The sequence below is a fragment of the Mustela nigripes genome, chromosome 8, assembly GCF_022355385.1.
Source record: "Mustela nigripes isolate SB6536 chromosome 8, MUSNIG.SB6536, whole genome shotgun sequence".
Taxonomy (NCBI): domain Eukaryota; kingdom Metazoa; phylum Chordata; class Mammalia; order Carnivora; family Mustelidae; genus Mustela; species Mustela nigripes.
In genome coordinates, this window is record NC_081564.1 from 8,290,966 (window position 1) to 8,313,044 (window position 22,079).

General features: G+C 47.6%; 1 protein-coding gene across 1 annotated transcript in view; it reads left to right on the forward strand.

The window, feature by feature from the left end:
* Nucleotides 1-6,277: 6,277 nt before the first annotated feature.
* The window catches only part of CCDC63 (coiled-coil domain containing 63), a 28,569-nt gene continuing 12,767 nt past the window's right edge, over nucleotides 6,278-22,079 (forward strand). The window contains exons 1-6 of the mRNA XM_059409939.1: nucleotides 6,278-6,351; nucleotides 9,200-9,389; nucleotides 13,197-13,316; nucleotides 16,945-17,126; nucleotides 18,198-18,379; nucleotides 20,033-20,253. Coding sequence (XP_059265922.1) covers nucleotides 6,293-6,351; nucleotides 9,200-9,389; nucleotides 13,197-13,316; nucleotides 16,945-17,126; nucleotides 18,198-18,379; nucleotides 20,033-20,253 — 954 coding nt within the window. The 5' untranslated portion in view covers nucleotides 6,278-6,292. The remainder of the gene's footprint in view (nucleotides 6,352-9,199; nucleotides 9,390-13,196; nucleotides 13,317-16,944; nucleotides 17,127-18,197; nucleotides 18,380-20,032; nucleotides 20,254-22,079) is intronic.

Sequence of the window (22,079 nt, forward strand, 5' to 3'; positions counted from 1 at the left end):
ACCAGGTAGTTTGAAAGACAGAGTTGGAGAGAAGAGCTGATTTGGTTTCTGATAGCTTTCTAGTTCTTAGTTTTTGTTCTTCATAGGAATGTGTCTCCAGTTTACACATGATAACCTTGGTATTCATATAATTTAGCATGATTTTGGCTGCAGTAAGAAAATTTACAGATTCTTGTAACCGGAAGTACAGAGCCAACATGGATTTCAGGCATGGTATAATCAGAGTTCCTGCTATATTGCTCTGCAACTCTTTTTAGGCCCTTTTTCTCCATCAAGTGTTGGCTTTGATCTCACACTGGCTTATCTCATGGTTAGAAGAGGGACCATCAACAACAGGGACAACACGCCTCCTGTTCCCATCCATGCAGCATTTCCCCTCCAACCCCAGACTATAAATACTTCCTTTCTGTCTGATTAGGTCACTGTCAGTTATATACCTATTCTTGACGCTTTGCAGTCTCCAGGAGAATGCTGTGCCATGATTGGCTTGCATTTGTGTTCCTGGTCCAATCATTGGCGAGGAGGATGGAAAGGATTGGCTAAGGGTAATTAATTGAGATCTACCCTGGAGATACACGTACAAATCAATTTCCATCGGCTGAATGGGAGAGGGCTGGTTACCTGAACAAATTGGGATCTGCCAGGAAGGAAGAAGGGGGAACAGATGCTGGAGAAGGAAAAAAAAAAAAATCATTTTGAACTATTTTGAGTGGATGTCTGATCCTTGTAGCCAAAGAGTCATTTGGACAATCAGCTTCCTGGTCTCTGGCCAATTGCCTTTGCCCAGCTCCTCTGTAGCCTGATTCTAATTTCCTCCTCCGTTCTGTGGACTCTGTTATCGCCAACATTTCTCACCGCTGGCTCATTGCTTTGGCAAGCTGGTATCTCACTCTGCTCCAAGCCCCGCCGATGGGGCTGAAGATCCCTTTAGCAGAATCAGTTCTGGCAGGTTCTAATTTAAAAAGCCGCACACTTCTCTGCATGGGGGCTGCTGAGATCTGCATCCATAAAGGCAGGGAGAGTAAATTCTTCAGAGGAGAACCTATTTTTAACAAGTCCTGGACCTAATTGAACTTAATCGTTTTTCAGTCGCTGACACTTGAAATGTGTGAGTCACTAGGCTATGTATGGAGCTGAGGGCTATGGTGGCCCTTTAAATAGCAGAGAGATGGTAGCTATCAGCTTCCAGAAGAGCTGCTAGGGTCTGGGGCTATGGCTTCACTCAGGGTTGCCCCTGAGACAGACAGCCCTGCATTCCAGTCCTGGCTTATCCACTTACTGCAGCAGTCGCTATTTCTTCAAGCCTGTTCCCTCATCTGTAAAATAAGGTTGGGAACACTTGCCCCAAAACATCTCATGTGAGTCATCAAGGCCTGACAGGAGGCTGCCCCAAATCTTCATTCTACTTGGCATGAATATTCACGTTTCCTTGAAGAAACATTAATGTCCCTGGTTATGACATGTTGCCCAAACCCCATACATTATATACCATTACACTAACTTTCCTCATGGTTACAACGTGGCTGCCAGCAACATCAGGGACAACATGTTTCCTTGTGCACCACATTAACTTTCTGAAGCCAAAAATACAGTAAGTTCTAAAACACATCTTGTCCCGAGAGTTTAGGGATAAGACAATGGAGATCTTAGTGTGACTGAGCTACATATAGTTATTCCAGGGCCTAGTGGGTAAGGTAAAAATCACATTGAATCATGATCACCCTAGAAAACCAATACCCCCATCATTTGCCTTGAGCAATGTGGCTGCTTCTTGAAGTTAGCCCAGAAAGAAGTGGTCAGTTGGTGTTTTGGGGCCATTTGTATGGAAAATGTTTATCTTTAAACTACTCCATTTGGCCTGTGAAAAATGCTCCTGCCAGGAGTGACCTGGGTCAGACTAGGGTTCCCTGTGTCATGCTCACAGAGGGTGGGTGTGGGTCCTCCTGAAGAAAATGACAGGCAATGTCCCCACTGCTGGTGAAGTTCGTGTTGTCTTAAATTGTTTCTCTCTTGTTTTTGCAGAGCAGGAAGAAATGGGTCCGTTTTGGTGCGTGTGGAGGGTGTACCCATCGCAGCTGCGGTAAGGCTGTGGGGAGAGTGTGAATGCAGGTGCCAGCGATGAGGGAGCCCCTGAGATGGCGACTGAGTGGCGGTGGGAGTGGCTGTTACTGACTATCGTGAAGGTAGCTACTCTGGAAAGGGGTCGCTGAGAGGTATGTCAGTCCTCCACCGTCCACCTTCTCGCCATTCGCTTGGGTTCTCTTCCAGAGCCTTCCAGGGAAGAACGCCTGTCTGTGCGGGTCACAAAGGCGCCAGTTCCAGGGCTCCGAGAACTTCCAGACGCGGGGCTGGGGGTGGGTGCAGCGGGGCCGCGCAGCGAGCATTGGTCTCGGTGCCCTCGGAACTGCCCCCGCCATCTGACACGCAGCTGGGGCTGGCGGCCCCGGGTAAGTTTCACCACTTGCTGCTCCACAGCTCCCCCTGCTGGTGACGGCCCCCAGCCCATTTCCTTTAAGCTGCCCGTAAGCTCCCTCAATTAAACATAAACTACAATGCGTAAAATAACTTCAAGAAAGTTCAACAAACTCCCATTTCACCCTATAAATATCCCATTTAAAAAAACTGTATTTCTGTACCCCTACTTGGCTAATGCCCCAAGTACATCTTTAACTTACCACCAGGTTGGGCGGCCTTTGTTCAGGTTTTATAAGCTCCTCTCTCAGACCTGGCATTTTATAACCCATGCAGTCATGGGTCTGGCTTTTCCTTTAGTGACAGTTGTAAACATTCAGCAGCAGAGGAGGAGCCTGCCTTCCCTGCCCCTGCTAATTAAATGTTAGTTGGGAAAGGTGATCTCTTCATTCATTCAAACACTATTTGCTAAGAGCTTATCCTGTGCCCCAGACTATGGATGCTGTAGTGGCTGGACTGAAGCCCAGGGAAGCGGAGGGCATGTGCTTGAGGGCAGGCTTTGAGCTTCCTCTCTGGAATCGCAAAGTCAAATTCCTGCTAGCTCTGGGCAGTTGCAGAGAATGTGGGAATTGGAGAGAGGAGTTAGGTAGGCAGGCACTAGGGAGCAGTGAAGTCTGCAGCCAGGAGAGTGAGTACAATACCCACATTCGTATTTTAAAACACTGCTTGCTAAGGGGCGCCTGGGTGGCTCAGTGGATTGGGCTGCTGCCTTCTGCTCGGGTCATGATCCCAGTGTCCTGGGATCGAGCCCTGCATCGGGCTCTCTGCTCAGTGGGGAGCCTGCTTCCCCTTCTCTCTCTGCCTAATTCTCTGCCTACTTGTGATCTCTCGCTGTCAAATAAATAAATAAAATCTTTTAAAAAATTAAAAAAAAAAAAACACTGCTTGCTAAACAGGGTGGAAAGAAGGTTGAACCCACCCATAGGCCTGCAGTTTGAGACCCTGGAATGAGAGAGAGGTGAGCCAGGGGCTGGAATACTGGTGGGGCTCTGAAGGCTCAGCTGTGAGAATGGGGATGAAGCTCTCTGTAGGGAACACAGTGGGCCCAGCCCAGGGGGCACAGACAGAGAAAGACCTATGTTGGTGTCTGGAAGCTAGGGAGAGCCTAGCTCTCTAGGGGAGCCTGGCTCTGGGTGTGTGGAGTGGGTATCAGCAAAAAGGTGGGAAGTGGATGGTGCCTCCAGTTCCCCGGGAAAAACACACAACACAACCAAATAACTCAAGGGCAAGATAAACTGATACTTGACAGTCCTGATTCACAAACAAGGTACATTCATCAAACACCTGTTATGTGCTAGGCACTGTGCTAAGAGCTTTATACACATTAGTTTATGCTGAGAGTTCGGTATGAGTATCCCCATTCAAAAGATTTGCTTTTAAGGAACCTCCAGACTTTTCCAGACTTCGCCAATCACTTCTCCCTGGATGTCACCACTTATATTAGATCACACACCACTCTGAATATTCCTTTCATCCACTTGCCTCTCAACCTTGGGCCAGCCAGTAATTTCTACCCAGAATTCCTTCCCCACTTTTCCTCTCCTCTTGTTGAACTCCTATTCATCCTTCAAAACCCAAATTAAAATTTATTTCCTTTGTAGAGCCCTTTCCACTGTATTACCCTAGACAAAATTCATACCACCTTGAAGGCCGACTTACCACTGGATTCCCTAAAATGTTTAGCACACGGTAGGGGTTTAGTCTGTGTGCTAATGGAATTAAGCACTTTGGGCAGGAGAACTCATTTGGTTACAAGCAATAGAAAACTCCTCTCAGATTGTTTTAAGAGAGTATGTTATTTGTGTAACTGGATATGACCCAGAGGCATCTCTCAGGCTTGGTTAAGTCCAGGGGTTTGAATGATGTCCCCAAGTTTCAATCTCTCACCATTTTTGTCTTCTCCATGTTAGCTTTATTTTCAGGCTCCCTGCAGAGGCAAGAACGTTGCCAGCCACTCTCTACCTCATTCAATAGGTTCAAGAGCAGCAGGAAACAAAATCCTTCTCTTCTGAGTGTTCAAGCTTAAACCCCACTATTCGTTCTGCTGGGATGAGTCTGTGTCAAGTTCCCAACCCTATAATGATCACGCTGACGGGGTTGGGGGGGTGGGGATTATGCAGATAAGCTAGGGATCTGGCATTCTGATTGGCCCTTCCAGAGTCACATATTCCAATCTGATAGGAAGGGGTGGGGTCAGTCCCAGGGTCAAAAAATGACGGCGAGTGAAGGTGAGGATGGTTTCCCAGAACAAATCCAGGTGTTGTCACCAGAAGCTAGAGGAATACCGCACTCTCCTCAGCCCTCATAAACAGTTACTACACTGGACCTTCACCAGATGAAACACTCCATACAATACCATTATCATTCCAGCCTGTTTGCTGAGCACTTACTATGTGCCAGGCTCAGTGAGGTGCCTTAAGGCTTCCCAACCTATGAGGTGCCTTCTAGAACTTCTCTTATTTTCCAGAGGAGGAAATGAGGCCCAGAGGACGGAAATGACTTGCCCAAGGTTAGTAAGTGGAGGAGGAGGAATTTTTGCCGAGATCTGATGATTGACACAACTAATACTTTAACCCACTGAACTGCCCACCCACCCTCAGTGGGTGGCAAAGCTAGAAGTTTCTGCTTTAGAAATCTAGCCCTTCAAGTCTGGGAGTCGGGGTGCCGTGGATCTCACAGCCCTCCGGGTCTTGTAGGGTTAACATTGTCTTCCCCTCCTCTGAATTCATGGCCCAGATGAAGTTCAAGTTATGACTTGATAAAAGTGCCTCTTGGTACCTCTGGATCCTGCTTTAAAAGGCAGGTGTATATAAGTGTGCATTCTATCCTTAGCTGAAGCTGATGCTGGACTAATTGCATGGACTAACTCATCAGAGGTCACATTGCCCTGATGCCATTTGCCCCCTCTTCTTCTGGAACACAGGGAGCAGGAGGGTAACCAATATGCCAGAACCATCTGCCTGGCTCCTAATAATAAATTGTGAGAGGAACGGGTTTCAGGCTTGCATTGCTTATTAAAAAAAAGAGAGAAGAAGAAGAAGAAGAAGAAGAAGGCTCTTCTCACACCCGGGCCGCCATCTGCCGTGTCCTCCACATGTGCCAAAGTAGTGGGAGAAGGAAAGAACTGCAGGGGGTGGGGACGGGAAAAGGGGCCACTGGGTCCCACACTGCCAGCCGGGTAGCTCACACATTGTCTTCCTTTTGCCGATGTGGACAGGACATTGCAGAGACAGAGAGAGAGGAGCACTCACTGGCTTTGATCTACCCGGTGTCTAAGCATAGCGAAAGCACAAGTCCTTCAAGATGCCGATGGTAGGTATCAGCTCTTGTGTATGGAGCGCTTCCTGTGGGTCAGGCACTGTGATAGCCGCTAAATACACATATTAGCTCATCTAATCCTGAAAACAAATCTATATGCACCCATTTTATAGATGAGAGACTGAAGGCTCAGAGACGTTAAGTGATTGACCCAAGGTCACACAGCAAGGCCGCCTCTTCAGTATGCAATAATGAGGCCCAGCCTCCTCTCTACCCTGGCAACCCAGAGCAGGTTTTCCGTGTAACAGATAAGCAGTTGACATCACCCAAGGGTGATCTTCCACCTCTAGTCCTGCCCCCAGATGCTCTCCTGCCCTCTGCCCTTGAGCTGACATGTAGGCTTCTCTGATCACCTAACCAGTTGCTCAATGCCTCTCCCCATCTCACCCAGCCAAAGAAGCACAGGAGAAAAAGCTCCGAAACCATCCCGGAACCTTCGGAGAAGGTCAAAGAGCAGCTGGCTGAGGCTGAGCTTCGGAAGCTAAAGCAGCAGTTCAGGAAGATGGTGGAAAGTCGGAAGTCCTTTAACTTCCGTTCCCAGCAGAAGATCTCGAACCAGCGGTAAGTGATGTTCAGAGTTTCATACTGAGTGAACTTGGAGAAAACTTTGGATTTGGTTTCATGCAGTTTGCCTTCTCATGTCGCCTCTGGGCGGGGATCTGATTCTGAAGCCCTCCTGGGTACCTAGGTGGGCCAGCTTCAGTGGCAGGGGGGATTTATTCTCAGAAGCCAGCCTGTCAGCAGGGCCCCAAGGGGGAGCAGGACGCCCATGTCTCAGGGAAGGACCCAAATGAAAACTTCCGGTTCCTGTTTCTTTCTACACGTGGATTTTGTTGTTCCGCATCTTCATCTCAGCGTTGGCTGGTGGAGGATGGCTGCCCCAACTCCTGAGCTACCCAGGACAACACCCAGAGGCCACGGCTGCCGTGACTCAATTCGAATCCCACGCTCCCAGGAAGGGGGGAATCTGATTGGCTTAGCTTTGGTCAGGTGTCTACGCCTGGCCCAATCAGCTGTGGCCAGGGGGCGGGAACTGGGACTTAGTATACAAAAATGGCTCTTGAGGTTTGCTACCATGGTTCTAGCAACTGGAGTGAGGGGTTACCAGAGAGGAGGAAATCGCCAGGCTGCGGCTATCCCAAAAGATGTTTCCTGCTGTGCGTCGTTATGGAATCTGCAAGAACAAATATTTGAAATTGGGTTGTCCTAGAAATTATGATGTGGATAGCTTTTTTAGACAATAGAAAAGTGTTCCCTGGGGTTGAATAAACAAATATCTTCAGATTCCCTTCAAAGGAATGTAATTCCTTAGCTACAGCCGTAACGTTTATACAGACGGAAACTTCCCATTATTAGAAAGAAAATTATTAAAAACAAATCTTGGATGTTGTGTGAAGTTCAGAGGGTAGGGGAAGTGGGGTGGTTCAGATTTTCAGTAGATTTAATTCACACAGAGCTAGTCCATAGGGGAGATTCATGTAAATTATAAAAATGTGCCCTTTCTTAAGACACTTTACTGCCATCTGTTGGAAACACTGTCATTACGTAGGGATTTTTTTCGAACAAGATGAAGCATCCCCCAGGAAAGTAGAATAAGTCAAGGAATCAATGATTGTTTTTCAAGCAGATAGAACTCCCTTTGGATGGTGCAGTCCACAACCTGCACTTCTGTGCCTGGTAGGCCTGATTCACAGCCTACCCCTGGTGAGCATCAGGAAAAGCCTCCTCCCTGGTGGGTCTCTGACAGTTTTTCTTAAATCTTACCCTTAGTTCTACTTTTACCACAGTCCATTTGATCTGGTTTCACTGTGATGGACCTGAAAGGAAGTGGGTGGAAAAGTAGAGATCTTAGATTCTTCTAGTGCAACACCTGTAAAGGGGCCAGGACTCAGAAGAGCTCAGTGAGGTTGCAGTATTTAAGGAGGTGCTTTTTCCTCAGTGCTCGTCCTGCACCTGTACCCCCCAAGAGTGAAGGCTTCCTTAAACTTAGGGGCACCTCACCCCCAGTCCCAGCCCTGCTGATGAGACAGACAAACCTTCCTTTTGCTTTTACTGTGCCCTCCGAACTCCCAACTCTGGTGGACTCTCCTGCTCTTTTTTTCTCTTCCATCTTAACAAAGACCCCCTCCCAAGAAGGGCTTAAGAGGGAGAGAAAGGTCCCAGCTGGTTTAGAAGACAAGCAGCTCTAGAATTAGGGGTACGCCCCCACATGTGACTATGTACATTTGTAGTTGATGAAAGAAGATTAAAAATTCAGTTCTTCACTTGCACTAGCCACATTTCAAGTTCTCTAGCCACATTGCAAGTTCACTAGCCACATTTCAAGTGCCCAACAGCACTTGATGGTGCCTGGTGGATGCTGTTGGACAGTAGATAGAGAACATTCCTGTCATTATAGAAATTCTACTGAACATTGGCACCTGGGTGGCAGTTAAGCGTCTGCCTTCGGCTCAGGTCATGATTTCAGGGTCCTGGGATCCAGCCCAGAATGGGTCTCCCTGTTCAGCGGGGAACCTGGTTCTCCTTCTTCTGTGCTCGCTCGCTCTCTCTCTCCCCCTCTTCCTTGCTCTTGCTCTCTCTCAAATACATAAAATCTTTTTTAAAATGTGCATATGCCTGATTGAGGATCTTGTTACAAAGCAGATTCTGATTCAATAGGTCCTGGGTTGGGGCCTGAACTTCTGCATTTTTCCAAGCTCCCAAAGGACATCGAGGCAGCTAGGCTGTGGACCATGCTGTCTGCTGTGTCAGGTGCTCAGACTTTGCCAGAAACTCGGCCTCAGCGCCATTTCCCATTGTTCATTTGCCATCGCCCGAGCCTTTTTTTCATTCAAAAATCCCTGTTTGTCCACAGTCCTACCGCTGTCCTCTCCAGAGGAGGGAGAGGGAGAGAGAGGAGGAGACTCATGTCAGCCGATTTCATAAATCATTAGCACCCTGCGTAGAGAAACTGGGGGAGGTTGGAGGTTACTGCGCACCTCTGTGTTGATGCGAAATTGAAAATGCCTGCCTGATGGGCTTGCCTCTCATTACCAGAGATAATTGGCTGTGAAGTCTAGAAAGAAAGTCAGCAAAATCAGACAGATGCCTGTGAGCTGCTGGCAAAAGAAAGAACACTTCCCCCCACCCCCGTAGGTAATGGGTTTTGACAGGCACAGCTGCAAATTGTTCCCTAGGAAGAAAAGGCCCCTAGCGAGGGGGCAGAGCTTTGGGGTTGCAGATGGCCAGAGCTCTAGACCCAGACCTGAGACCTGCAGTAAGCCCCCTGCCACCCTCCAGGGAGGAAGGTGATTTGTCTGCCTGTGCTTGCAGTGCTAAGGAGCCTGGAGCCGCAGAGTGAGGTGAACTCCGGGGCGCAGGGTGTGAACTCCCGGCCTGCAGGGTTAATGACGTGCTGCTTTCCCAACAGCAAGGAAATCAAGGCCCTGCAGGAAGAGCAGGATGAGATCACTCTGCTTTTGGGTCTCATCAAGTCCTCAAAGAACTTGGATCTGAATGAGAAAAACTACATGGAGCTGTGTTTCCTGCTGCAGACCAAGGACGACTATGAGACCCTGATTAAATCAATGAAAGTGTTGTTGGCAGAACTGGATGAGAAGGTGTGGTCTTTCCCTTGGAGGGTTAACTGGAGTGTGGGGAGGAGGGGGCTGGAATGGGGGGGGAGTACCCATGATGCCTTTGGCCAGATTTCATGCCCCATGTTCTAAAAGTGACCGAGCTTCCTCCCCAGCCTTGTGACCTCTACTCTCCCAGTCCATTCCTCCACTATGTTTTCCAGCACCTTCCCTCTCCACTCAGAGTAAATTCCCAACCCTACTGTGCCGATCAGGAGAGGTTAAGTTATGCAGCAATTAACACCCCCACCCTCAACTCAGTGGTTTAAAACAATAGAGGGTTCTTCCCTGTTCATGCTGTGTCTCTCATGGATTGGCTATGGGCTCTTGTATCTTCTCATTTGGGACCAGGCAGATGGGGTATCCACCATCTTGAATATCGCTAGATGCTGTGACAAAGAGAGTTCTGGAGAGTCTCATACTGGCAATTGAATACGGCATCCTGGGAGTGGCACGTCACTTCTGCCCATGACCCAGAGGCTCAAAATTGTCTACCAAATCCATATATACTCCAACAGCCCATCCGCTAAATGGTCAACTCCACCCATCCACAAATGGAAGTGCGTGTATCCAGAAGGCAAAGAGCTGGAGACATTTGCTGGGCCGTGTTAATGGTCCTATCCCTTACTATGGCTTGAAAGCTCCTGTGTGGTCTAGCCCCAGCCTGCCCCTCTGTTCTCATCCCATGTCCTTCCTTTCTCAACTCATCTCCCTCAGCTGCAGAACACTTGTCTTTTTCCAAATATGCAAAAACTGTTCATATCTCGGGGCCTTTGCACATGTTACCCTGATCCCTGCTTCTTGTCCTTTATGGCTCAGCCTAAATGTGACTTTCTCAGGAGCGCCTTTTCTGTACCCTTTCTCCTGATTAAAGTGTATCCCCCTTGCATTAGTTAGGTTCCTGGCCAAAACAAACAAACAAACAAACAAACAAACAAACAAAGTATGCTCAATAGTACTTTGAGAAGAGTTTTATAAGGCTCTATTTACAAGGGTGTGAGCCCAGAGTAGGGACACTGAAAACCCTGTAGGGTTAGCCGCAGTGGGCAAGGCAAACACTCTGGAACCTGAAGACAGAGAGCAAGCCGGGGCAATAAATACCCCAGCCTCTTTCTTCTCGCCCAGTGCAAGGGAGTCATCATGGGCTCCTTCTGGATCAGCCTCCTGGGGCCCAGAACCGGGTGGGTGGGATAGAGTGGAGAATGAGCCTTGTGGGGGCACACAGAAGATCTCCCCCAACTCCCCTACCTCCGCTCATGACATCCCATGTCACGTCCCTCATAGCCCTTCTCCCAGTGGTAATTAGACTTTAACACAGGAGTCATCTGTCTCTAACCTGTCACCTCCAGGAATGGCGAGGACCATGTCTGTTTTGTTCCTCTCTCTACCCATCCTGCGCCTATCCCATTGCCGGGCACGTAGTAGGTCCTCAATAAGTATTTACTGACAGAGAATCTGGAACTATCATCCCATATTTCCTCTGCTTCCAACCCTTCAGTAATTTCCTATTGTTCGTGAGCTCAGAGCCAAACTCCAATGGTTTGGTTTGTTGGCTCGGCTGCCTTGGGTCCCTCCTGCCCCTCCCACCTTCACTCCTGCCCTCCCCACCCCCGCCCCCGTGTTCTTTCCACACTGGCCACTTTCATGAGCCCATAGTGCTTTCTCTCAGTTGCAGGCCTTTGCACCTGCTGTTCCTTCTGCCTGGATTGCCCTTCCCCATCTTCTCTGCTTGGGGAGGTCCTCTTCATCCTTCAGGTCTCAGCCCAAATGCTCTTTCTGCCAGAGGGTTGTTCCTTCATTTCCTCTCCTGATGCCCCTGCTGTCCGTGTCCAAAATACTTTATTTATCTCCCTTTTCCCAGGACTAACTCTGCTTTATAGCTTGTTTCTAGCCCTAGGTTGTAAGTTTCTGTGAGGGCAGAAACCATCATACTGTCTTGATTGCCATCATACCCTTTGTTGTCTGGCACAGAGCAGGTGTTTAATAATCAATGATGAGTGAATGAATGAATGAATGAATGATTATATGAATGAAAGAGAAAGGCAATAACAGTGAAGAAAGTGGAAAATTGAAGAAAAGATGGGGATGTGGGTCCTCAGAAACAGTAGGCAAGCTACTTTTTAAAAAGATTATTATTTGTCAGAGAGAGTGAGCACAAGCAGGGAGAGCAGCAGGCAGAGGGAGAAGCAGGCCCCCTACTGAGCAAGGAGCCCGAGGCAGGACTCGATCCTAGGACCCTGGGATCACGACCTGAGCTGAAGACTGATGCTTAACTGACTGAGCCACCCAGGCATCGCAACTATGTTGGGATCCTCAAGAGAATATGGTTCTCACTGACCTGTACAAAAACCCTCTCTGCTGAGTTCCATCTCAGGGTGGGCAGGTCCCAGAACCCCCTGCTGCTGTGCCCACCTCACAATTTCCAGAGCTGCTTCCTTGCTAGAGGTCACTGGAGGCAGGGACCTCCTGGGGCCCTACCTGGCCTCAAAAAGCAAATAAGCCTGTGCCTTTATGCTGAAGAGAGCACCTCACATAGGCAACATATTCCTGTTGGTGGCCTTGTCTTTGTCCTCCCAAAGACAAATTAGAGGCCTAATTACTCTCAGCATCACAAAAGCAACATCTGACATAAAGGCACCGAAGGGAATAGGAGGCTGAATGGGACATGCTGACCTACACCTTCCTTTGAAGAGGAGCTGGAGCCTGAGGTCTCTGGGTCAGCTCAGGCAGGGGCGGGTATGCCTTCAGGACAGGCAACGCTGTAGGCCCGGGAGGCTGCCCCCCCATCTACTGAGCCAACGTTGTGTTGAAGGTGCTGGGTGCCGCCTGTGCAGAGCCCAGGAGAAGAGAACCAAACAGAACAGACTTCTGACTGACTTGAACCAAACCCTGGCTGCTATTATCACTCCTAAACAGCCTTTACATGCCTTATGAGATTGAGTCCCATTGGTTCCCTTGATGCCTGATCATCTGAGCAGCCATCTTGTTTGATGTACTGGTGAGAACAGATTGGACTACAAGCAATGTAGTTCTTGACTGGAAGTGGCTGGAAGAATAGAAGTTTGTTTTTCTCACATAATAAGTCTGTCTGGACAAAGGTCATTCCAGGAATTTTTTTAGTAGCTCTGTAAGGAGGGTTGGTCTTTTTCTCTCTGATCCTCTTGGTCTCAAGATGGATGCCAAAGTGTAGCTGGTGTGGCTTCTCATATCATCACATTCAGTGATGTGAAGAAGGGCTGAGGGGCAGGTTCTTACACTCTAATGAGGAAAAGAATATTTCACAAAATCTTTCCAGCTGATTTTCCTTCATTGGCCAGGGCTAGAGTATATATCTACTTCTAGATCAATCACTGGCAAAGGGAAATGAAATTCTTATCGTTGGTTTGGGGTAGACCCAAATTCTTTCCTGCCAGCTATGGCAAGAGTGTATGTCACTTACTTGAAGTCAGAATCAATGATCCTAAGGGCCTGGTGTGTGAGGAATCCTTTTGGCCACAGGTGATATGAAACCCAACCAAAAGAAGCTTGGACCAAAAGGTGAGTGAAATTCATGTGCGCAGGTAAAAGCAAAACCTCTAAATTGCCTCATTTTACCCAAACTGGCTAAGTGTAGTTGAGTTGAACATGCATTCAAGAAAGAAATTAAAATTCTATTTGTAGGAAAAGAAGGAACATTGCAGTTTTTATTTTAGCATGCTTACATTAGTGAACTGTATAATTTGTACCCATACAGATGTTAATTTAACACAGCTGGGGGTTTTCTTTCTCTCTCTTCATTTTTTTTTTTTCCAGATTGTTCAGATGGAAAAAAAAATTACAAACCAAAAACAGATCTTCGCAAAGATACAGGAAGCCAATGACCCCCGGAAACTGCAGAAGCAGATCCACGCTCTGGAAACCCGTTTGAATCTTGTACGTAAGGTGTTCTCTGCAGCTTTGCAAACAGCTCTGCCTTCTCTTGCTCAGAGTAGAGAATGATGTCTGTGGAGCCATTAGCAGAACCTACCCATCCTGTTGGTTGAGTCAGGAGAAGGTGAACTAATGGCGTTCATACAAGCCAGGCAGCCTTTTAGACTCATCACCCACTCTGTGCCACCCACTCTGTTCCACCCACTCGGCCCATTGTTACCCAAGGTGCCTTTCTCCTTCTTGCTCTCCGCACTTTATGCACCATGCTGTTGCCCCCACGTCCTCTATTCTAATCCCCCACCTCTCCCGGGATGACTATTTTTAGTGCCTTGACTTAAAAACTTGCTCATTTTAAAAAAGCAGCTCAAATATTACCCTTCAGCAAGAGAATTAGTAAGACTTTCTTCCCCCATTGCAATCTGCTCATGCCTCTATTAGACCTAGTGCTTTTTGGTTGTTGTTGATATTGTCTCTAGGAAATATTCAGCATAGACATGCATAACTTAGTAAAGAGAAAAGTGATGTTTCCTGATCACTTCAATTTATAGTGACTTTGTGCATTAAGCAGGGGTCTCTGAATTATGAACTGGCTTACACACACACACACAAACACACACACACACACACACATAAAAAATGAATTGCCCATAGAGCAGAAAAATTTAGGGGCAAAGTGGGGCCTTCAGGCATAGCTGGATCCAGGTGCTCCAAACGTGTCTTCAGGATACTTTTTCTGTCCATCTCTCCTTTGGATGGAGATGACTTAATTCTTGGGCAGCCCCCAATGTGAACAAACACCAGCAGAAAAGGACCATCTCTTTCCTAAGAGTTCAATCACAAGTTCCAGGGAGGGTTCCCATTGAGCTATCTTGGATCAAGTGTTCATCCCTCAGCCAATCACTGTGCTCAGAAGAATACATGGACCTGAGTCACATGACTACCTTTGGATCACTCCCCCTCCCCCAAGTCAAGAGAGGACAGCTCTATCCAAGAATGGGGACTGAGAGCTGAGAAGAAGTGGTAAAAAAGCAAAAAGAAGGGAAGAAAGAATGCTGAGCACATACAAACACGTTCCAGTCTGACTAGTGAAATAATAGTTCCCACAACATAATCCAGGAGAGAGGACAAGTGAATTGATTTGGAGGGAAGCCGGTCAGTGCCTCACTATACAAAGCACTTACCTTCCCCCAAACTCTGACCACTAGGCTTTAGCCAGGGATGGCTGAAGTTAATTGGATCTGATTTCTGTCTCCCAGTTACCTGGAAGTGGACTGAACACAAGGCAGTGTCTTTTTAATATCCATGCCCAGTGATTTGCACCCATGCCTCAGAGGGCCTAGGATGTGTGTTAAAAAGTAGATTCCTGGTTTTGAGTCAGTAATTCTCTAGATTCACTGGTTTTGAATCAGAACCTGTAAGGCTTAGACCCAGGTTTCTGTACTATTAAACAACCTCAGTGAAACTGAAGGTCCCCTTGGTTAAGAATCATTAATGCCCAGTACAGTGTGAAGCTTAGAGTAGGTACTTAGCAAACATCTATTGATGGAATGAACAAATGAATGAATGAACAAATGCATGCATGATTTTCTTTTTTGCATTCATGATTTAATGATGACTTGTCTACAGAGCTGTGCTTTTTTGTAATAGATCTATTTAGAGTTTCTGTTTCTTCCTGAGTCAATTAAGTAGTTTGTTTCTTTCTAGAAATTTGTCCATTTCATCTCAGTTATCCTAATTTGTTGTTTTACAGTTGTTCTTAGTACATTGCCTTATAATTCTTTTTATTTCTGTAAGGTCTATAGTAATGTCCCTTCTTCCATTTCTGAGAGGAGTGCTGCTATTTTACTTCTCAAACGGATCCACTTTACCCCCTTCCCTGACCAGGTCTGGCTGTGCCTTTTGGTAAATTAGGTAGCCATCTCTAAAGGTTATTTCAGGGTCCCAGAATACCACAGGACTTAAAGCCTCCTCCACTTACTCAGTGGGGTCTGAGAGCCCTCCCATTTTTATCCCACAATCGGAGGATAGGTAGCATATCAACAGTCCTAGAGTAAAATTCACACTAAAGTGTGAAGGACTACTGACCAATATCTTCTTAATGATAAGTAGAAGACAGAGAAAGAACAAGAATGATTCTGTTCCTGGATTCCCTTCCATTGTGTGGTGGCCACAGAAACATCCTACAGAGAAACACAGGGCCAGAACTAGGGCTAGGCAGGTAAAGAGCCCAGGATGCAAAATTTGAGGCACTCCTTCTTAGGCTCATGGAAATGCAGGGCTGACACTGGGAGAGCGAGTACCTTCTCAAATTTTGCATTCTGGTGGCGTACCTCGCCTTCCCCCTTCTTGCAGAAACCCAAAGTTTCTCAGAACATGTGTTGGAAAACTCTGCTCGAAGCTACTTTATATCCATTAGGAATATTTTCTGCCTTTGTTTCTTTTCCGTGTCTACGTGAGCACTTTGCATAAAAAACTTTTTTTAAGATAAATTTAATAAGATGTACAGAAAAGTGGAGGGAATGAAATAATGAACACCCACATGCCTATCACTTAGATTTAATAATCGGTAACATTTTACTATATTTGTTTCACTGTTCTTTCCCCTGAAGTATTTTAAGGTAAATTATAGACATCGTGCTATTGCACCCCTAAATACTTCTGTTTGCATCTCTAAAGATCAAGCATTTTCTTTCATAGCCATGAAACCATATCACACCTTACAAAATTAATGCTATTTCCTTAATATTGCCCACCTTAAAATTTCTCTGGCTGGCCCCAAAATGTCTTTTAAAGTTGGAGCCAGTCAAGTTTCACGTGATCATTAGATCTCTTAAATTTATCTGGTTGACAGCAGTGGTTCCCAAGCAGAGATGATTTTGCCCCTAAAGGGACATTGTATCCAAAGAGACATTTTTGCTTGTCACAGCTGGGTTGGGGGCTGTGCTGCTGGCATTCAGTGGGTAGAACATAGAGATTGCTTCTTTAACACTCCAAGCACAGGATAACTCCCCACCATAAAGAACCATCCGGCCCCCAACAGCTTTTCCCAGCCATCAACCAGTTGAAGAGTCTGGGTCCTCTGTGATATAGAAAGTTCTGGATTCGGCTGATTGTTTCCTTGTGGTGTCATTTACCTTTTCCCCTCTCCCCTGCCATTGCTAAAAACTGGAAGTTAAGTATACATGTCATCAAGAAACTTAAAATCTAGGGAGTTGGGGAGGGGGGAGCAAGAAACTTGCCTAAGACCACTTAGCCATGGCGCCTGGGTGGCTCAGTGTAGGTTAAGCCTCTGCCTTCCGCTCAGGTCATGATCTCAAGGTCTTGGGATTAAGCCCCGCATCGGGCGCTCTGCTCAGTGGGGAACCTGCTTCCCCCCTCTCTCTCTACCTGCCTCTCTGCCTGCTTGTGATCTCTGTCTGTCAAATAAATAAATAAAATCTTAAAAAAAAAAAAAAAGACCACTTAGCCATTTGGGGGCCAACTTCAGCCTCTCACCTAGCACTCCAGCCTCTGTGCTCTGGACCTCCGGCGGGAGGTGGCGGGGAGACCTTCCCACCCTTTGGCTGCCTCCTGGAAGCCTGTCTCGTGCCCCAGGAGGGAGCTCAGTTTTGAAGCACAGCCCTGCCCACAGGTCACCGTGCACTTTGACAAGATGCTGACCACCAATGCCAAGCTCCGGAAGGAGATCGAGGATCTGCGGTATGAGAAGGCTGCTTACGACAATGTGTACCAGCACCTCCAGCGACGCTTGCTGATGCAGAAGAAAACCATGAATATGGCTATTGAGCAGTCTTCCCAGGCCTATGAGCAGAGGTGGGCTGGGGGGAGACCGTAGGGGCAGAGATGCCTCTTAGCCCCCTGCTAAGCACCTCTGCCCGTGGGCTTGTGTCTTGAGAGATCTTACCTCTTCATCATAACTCTGAGCGCTGACTGTGTGCCAGGCACAGTGCTTGATGCTCTGGGGATCATTCAACCCTCACAGCTGCCTGGGTGGTTATAGCCATCTTTTACTATAGACCAGGATATGAAGGCTTTGAGCTGCCAAAATACTGAACCCGAGAGCTAGGTAAACAGTGGAGGGTTGAGATTCAAACCTTTCTTCTGGGCCCTCTCCTCCAGATGCCCCTGCTTTGAGTCCTGGGTTATCTCCTGGCTTCATACTTGTAGGGGTAAGAGGAATATTAGTTGGGCTGTGAAGAGCATAGGTTTTGGAGTTGGAGAGATCGGGATTTGAATTCTGGTTCTGTCGCTACTATATTATTGTAGGACGCTTTGGGGGTTAGTGAGGATTAAATAGTATATGTATATAAGGGTTGGCTGGGCTACAGTAATTGACAAGTGCTGATAATGATGAGGTGGTGATGGTTGTGGTTGTAGTGGTGGTGGTGGTGGTTGTGATGATCATGGTGGTCGTGGTGGAGGTTATGGTTGTGGTAGCGATGGTTGTGGTGGTGGCGGTGGTGGTGGTGGTGGTGGTGATGATGGTTGTCGTGGTGGTGATGGTGATGTTGGTGGTGATGATGGTGGCGATGATGGTGGCGGTGATTGTTGTTGCGGTGGTGATAATGGTGATGGTGGTGGTAGTGATGGTCGTGGTGGTGGTGATGATGGTGACAGTGGCGGTGATGGTGGTGGTGGTGGTGATAATGATCATGGTGGCGGTGGTGGTCATAGTGGTGGTGATGATGATGATGATGATAGATCATTTCCTGGTTATGGTCTAGAGCTGGCAGCTCCAGTGACTCAGGTAAGGAGCCTCCATCCCCAGAGCCTCCATGAGTAAAAGAAGTGATGGTCATCGGCAGCAATTCCCTCCACTCTGGTAGGGAGAAGGGAGGGGAAAGGGAGCCTCTGGACACCCAGACTGGGCCCCACCTCTCACAGGCTGGAAGCCATGGCTCGGATGGCCGCCATGAAGGACCGTCAGCAGAAGGACATTTCTCAGTACAATCTGGAGATCCGAGAGCTGGAGCGCATCTATGCCCATGAGACCAAGCTCAAGTCTTTCTTGCTTATCAAGCTGAATGACCGTCTGGAGTTTGAGGAGCAAGCCAAAAAGGAAGAAGGTACACTCTCCGGGCGTTCTTTGTCGCTCACTCTCAACTGAGGGGGCCCTTCTGAGTAGGGTTGTCAAATTTAGCAAATAACATTATGTCTAGTTAAAGTTAAATTTTAGATAAACAGTGAATACATTTTTAAGATTAAGTAAAAAGTTATTTGTTGCATATCTACAATTAAGTCATAATTATACTTGATCAAAATGTACGGTTTGTCTGAAATTCAAATTTAACTGGGTGTCCTGTATTTTATCCACCAACCCTAACCCACAGGCTGTGTCCTTACTCTGAGGCTCCCCTTCCATTGTCTGGGGGAGCAGACTTGGGTGTTGGGTCCCCAGCTTTGGTGATTGGCTAGGAAGATTCACAAGAGTCAGGATGCAGTGACATGCATGGCTATGCGGTAGGGACCCAAAGCGCACGCAAGCAAAGAGGAAAGCCACATGGGGCAAAGTCTGGAGGAAATCAGGCACAAGCTTCCAGAATCTTCTCCCAGGGCAGTCACATAGGACATGCTTAATTGCTCCGGCATCCCCCTGTGACATTTATGAAGAGGTATCTACTAGGGGAGCTCATTAGAGCCTCCATCCCTAAGATCTCACTAGGGGCTGGCCATGTAGGGGTCCTCTCCCTTGTGTGCCCCAGTTCAGCCTCCGGAAGGAAAGCACGTGTTCAGCATAAACCATACACACCGTCTGCACGGTGTAACCACAGTGAGGCACTCCTAGCATTGAGGGAATGTCTGATAACAATCCACGGGACCATTTACCATTTAAGTGCCCAGATACGGCCAGGGGCCAGCCTTGCAAGAAGAGCCCTTTCTGAGGCCAGCAGTCTCACGGCTGTTGTTTTTACTCTCTCCTGAACAGACTGAAAAGTCAGCTCTTCAGAGAGCCCCCCACCACACCCCGTGGAAGCTGTATTTGTGTTTCGTTCTTTTCACATCTCCTGCCTCCTCCTGCCTTTTCATTTGGGACTGTGGCGTTGCAAAAAGTGTGTTTCTGAGAAACCCCACCTCTCACTCTCTAAATAACAACAGGTAAAGGAGTCGCAGGGCCAGTTGTGCCTAGGAAGATCTAGAAAGATCTTTGTGATGGCCCTTTGGAGGCTAAATCAGAGACAAGACTGAGTTCAGGAAAGGTGGGGCTGTGACAGGCATTAGGCGGGAGAGAGCAGAGCTTGGAATACTTTCTTGGCTTTAGTTCCTTAAATTTGCCAAGGTCTGAGCCTGCCAACAGGATTTCCTTGATCTTCACGCTGCTCAGATGTCACCTCCTTTGAGAGGCCTTGCCGCGCCACACAGCTCCCCCGTCACAGCCCCTGATACTGCTCTTCTGTGACCGGAGCCACAGTATGGTGATGTGTTTCTTCTGTTTACATGGGTATCTCCTTTTCTTTCCTCGTTTTGTCTGATTCCTCCACTGCATGCTCCATGGGACAGGGATTTTGTGTCTGCAGAGCCCAGCACAATGTCTGCACATAGTAGATGCTCAGTTAAACATCTGTGGCATGACTAAGGAGTAAAGCGCTTGCCCCCTCTCCTGGAGAAGTCTAGTCTCCTCCCCAGGGCACAGTGACAATATTACAGAGCACGTCTCCCTGCCCAGCACTGCTCTGAGAGACTTCCCTTCAGATTCACGGTTGCCGGCTTCTCCTTTCTAGCTCTCAAGAGAAAGAAGCACAGGAAGAAGACCAAGGGTGAGAGTTTCGAGAGCTATGAGGTGGCCCACCTCCGGCTGCTCAAGCTGACCGAGGATGGGAACCTAAATCAGCTTGTCGAGGACTTTCTGGCCAAGGAGGAGAAGAACTTCGCCAGGTTCACATACGTCACAGAGCTCAACAATGACATGGAGATGATGCACAAGAAGACCCAGAGAATCCAGGTCAGGTGGCTTTTCTTTCCTAGGCCTGGGACCTGCACATCCTCACCACAGCCTTTCTCAAAGCAGCTTCCTTGAAACACTCCTCGAGATGCCCTATAAAGAGGGCCTTGAGGTCTAGTCGGTTTGGGAGACACTATATTCCTCCAGGGATCCTCCCTACATTTTAACCTTTCTGAAATTGGTTTTTGTCTTCCAGTTGACGCACACACACAATGTGGTCCTGCCCCCACACCCCCAATAGTGACACTTATAATCCGTGGCATGTTCTATAATCCAGGGTTCCCTAAACTAGAGCCATGGCTGGATACAGCCTGTGGTCGGTTTTTGTACAGGCCATGAGCTAAGAACGGCTTTTACGTTTTTACAGTTAAAAGGAGAAATAAAAAGAGGATATACACAGGAGAGATCATATGTGGCCTGAAATGCCTAAAATATCTACTATCTGGCCCTTTGCCTTAAGAGTGTGCTGAACCCTATTAATCAACAGCTTCACAGAATTGAGGAGAGATGGTCAATCCATCTTGAAGAGAACTGATGTACTTGAGCATAGTAAAGGCTCTGACAAGTCCTGTAGTAAAGAAACCTATTTACCTTTGTTGAGACCATAGTTTCCCAAACTTTACTGGCTCCTTGGGCTGCTTACTCTCCAGAACACACATAAACAGCCTTTGGAACTGTCTGTATAGCATAGAATCTAAACTCCTTAGTGTGATACTTGGGCCCTTCAAAATTGGGCTTCAAACTGCCTTGGCAGGTTCACCTCCTCTCACGACCCCAAAGGTACCCTCCATGGCTGCCAGTCTCCGCTGTCCTGTGCACTTCCCTCTTCTGAGGCTTTCTTCATGCCATTTCCTCCCCGACTCCTGCTTTTCTTCTGACCAAATACTGCTCATTAGTCCTGACCCGCACAAATGTCACCACCACTGGGAATTCATAACTCCTCCCATTGGGGGTCCCTGTGCTGTTTGTATGGTGAAGGGAGCCTTTTGCAGTGTCAGTGTCTCCTGAATATGGTGCAGGTGCACTGGTCATGTACAGATAGCTAGTAGCCCGAATACAGGTGAAGACATTTTAATTTACTAGTGGTGAATTAATTTTTATGAAGAGTAGGACAAACATAGCTTGCAACCTTGTGATTTAATGGGTATTATTATTTAGGATGAGAAGTAGTAATAACAGTAAAAAAAATAATGATGAGCATAATAAAATGAACACAATTTGACTGATTGAAAGAAAACTATTAATAGACAATAATAGATTGGGATAGGTAATAATCGTACAGGTGGCATGCGAACATGATGAGATGGAAGGTGGTGGTACCAGTGTGGTCATGGGAAACAGAGGGCATGCCCCAAATGGGTACATGGAGGCAGGATTTTTTAAAGAGGGACTATTTCAAAGGTTTAAGGAAATCACAATGGAAAGTGCAGGACCGGCGAGAAAGGGCTCTAGAATAGGTGAGAGGAAAGAGCTGTTTCTGGAATCAGGAATGAGGTGTGTGGAGGAGGGTGTCTCTGTGTCTATCCTAGAGGGACTGTGGCCAAGCTAGTGATCTGCAAAGGCTGGAGGACAGTGGGGAGGGGGCAAGTACCCCCAACCTCTTTCCACCTACTAATCTCCAGCTGGCGCCTCCCAGGGGCTGGGTGCAACCCAAGGCAGGGGACAAGGGAGTCCAGAGCCATAGCCTTTGGGTCTGCAGCAGAGGGTGAGGAAGCAAGGCAGATGGATTTGGGGGAAAAAGGAGAGGGGGCAGGGCTGGGGGAGATGAGCTTGAAGAGCCCCATGTCTCCCTTCTGGAAGGCGATCTTCTAGGGGACAAACATCCC